Source organism: Sinocyclocheilus grahami, unplaced genomic scaffold, assembly GCF_001515645.1.
Source record: "Sinocyclocheilus grahami isolate Dianchi unplaced genomic scaffold, SAMN03320097.WGS_v1.1 scaffold488.1, whole genome shotgun sequence".
Classification (NCBI taxonomy): Eukaryota; Metazoa; Chordata; class Actinopteri; order Cypriniformes; family Cyprinidae; genus Sinocyclocheilus; species Sinocyclocheilus grahami.
In genome coordinates, this window is record NW_015505667.1 from 689,248 (window position 1) to 691,317 (window position 2,070).

General features: G+C 45.4%; 1 protein-coding gene across 1 annotated transcript in view; it reads right to left on the minus strand.

Annotated features, from left to right (window-relative positions):
* The window catches only part of LOC107553999 (glypican-5-like), a 257,910-nt gene that overhangs the window by 218,590 nt on the left and 37,250 nt on the right, over positions 1-2,070 (minus strand). The window contains exon 2 of the mRNA XM_016236357.1: positions 360-1,054. Coding sequence (XP_016091843.1) covers positions 360-1,054 — 695 coding nt within the window. The remainder of the gene's footprint in view (positions 1-359; positions 1,055-2,070) is intronic.

A 2,070-nucleotide genomic window follows, 5' to 3' on the forward strand; every position in this document is an offset into this window, starting at 1 on the left:
CCATTAAATTGTTTTTGTTTTTAGGTCTGGCTGGTATATAAGGTTGGGGGGGGGGGTCATACTCTTTATTATTTTAATTTTTTTTCCTTTTCAGGAGCATGGTGTTAGCAGCAAGGTCATGGGTTCGATTCCCAGGGAATGCATTCTTGAAATAGCATCAGATAACAGCATCTCCCAAATGCATAAAAGTAAACGTAAATATTTGCTCATCAAAGAATATAATCAAAGTAAAAAATATTTATACATAAACACTTATTATATAAAAAATTAGTGCTGGCATATGCATGATCACTTTAGATCTTCAATTTTTTTTGATTATATGCCCATTCTGCAAACTACCTCACAGATATTCTGTGTACCTGAGCAGAAAGTCGCGGTGCACTCCTCTGCGCGTGGGCCACCGTGTCCCTCACCAGCTCGTGAACTCCCAGAAGCACTTGCTCCAGGTCCTGCGCTCCATGCATGCGGGTGGAGAGCGTCTCTAACGATCGCACAAACTCCCTCCAATGGGTGTCCACTTCGGCCAGGCTGGCGAGACACCCTCGCACCACGTTGAGGCAGTAGCCCATGCAGGGCTTGCTGGCGGTCAGACCCTGACAGTGCGGGCAGTAGCTCATCCTCAGCAGCCCACGTCTACACTCGCGGCTGAGCTGAATGTGGTCGGTCGTATTGATGACCTCGACCCCCAAGTGAAGCGCCTGGAGGAACACCCGGCCAGGTAGTGAGGCGCGGGAGATGTGCGCGGCGAGGCGACTCGGGGCTCTGCCATATGGCGCCAGATCCCGACAGGCCATGCGGACACACTCGGCGTACGGTGGAGACAAGCGGGAGAGACCCGGCTCCACCAGCCGCTCGTAAACCAGGGGGAAAAGGGCATCAAAGAAGCGGTGTGAAGCTTCTTCCAGACTGAGCTCGGAGCCCAAGACAAAGAGACCCACGTCTGTGAAAAACTCCCCGATGGGAGCCGCCGCAGGACTGGCCAGGTCACAGTACGTGTGCAGGAGGACGGCCTGAGTGTGGTTCTCCGCCTGATGGACCAGGGAGTCCACGGTTTCTGGAAGAAAGATGTGAAAGACAGTTCAAAGGAAAGTTATTCCATTCAAAACATGATCAATCATTCACAATAAGCCCTGGTCCATTTAGAAATGGTCTTGTTCGATTTCACATTGACCTTTTGATTAGAAATGAATAAAGCAGAATTGTTCACATGCTACACAGGTTTGTCCATTCAGTTTGTTCAATATACACTCATGACACTTTTAACCTATGGAAGTCCATCAGAAAGGTTATTTAGAAACAGAATTGACTAGCAGTGTCTAGAGATTAATGAAACAGAAACTTTCACATGCTATGCAGGTTTGTCTACCACTCAAAAATGTGTGGTCAGTAAAAAAAAAATTAAATAAAAATACTTTTATTCAGCAAGGATGCATTAAAGTGACAGTAAAGACATTTATAATGTTACAAAAGATTGCTCTTTCAAATAAATAAGCTGTTCTCTTGATTTTATTTATTTATCAAAGAATCCTGAAAATAAATGTACTATGATTTCTGCAAATATATGAAGCTGCACAACTCTGTTCAACATTGGTAATAATAAGAAATGTTTCCTGAGCAGCAAATCAGCATATTTGTAACAGTGCTGACGAGACGTGAGACGTGTGGATCCATCTGCAAGCTTTTAATAGAGAGACGTGGTAAACAGGCAGGGTCAAACAATGGCAAACAGGTATATGGCGGGCAAAACACAAGAATAGTCCTAGGGCTAGCGTAGGTCACGATCAGCAGACAGAATCACAGGGTCGAGACAAGAGGGGAAAAAACAGGCAAGGCAAGACAAGGAAAACATGGAGACTCGGAAAGGGGTACAGGCTAAACAATACTCAGCAGAGAAAGGTGGTTAGAGTGGGTGTTATATAGTGAACGAGGTAATTAGAAACAGCTGTGCGCAATGAGTGCAATCAGGGCAGTATGCAAATTGTGCAAAGAATGATGGGAAATGTAGTCCGGGGTGCTATGCAACAGTTTGTGTAGTGCGAGAGTCAATGTAATGGAAAGTGTGACATCTGG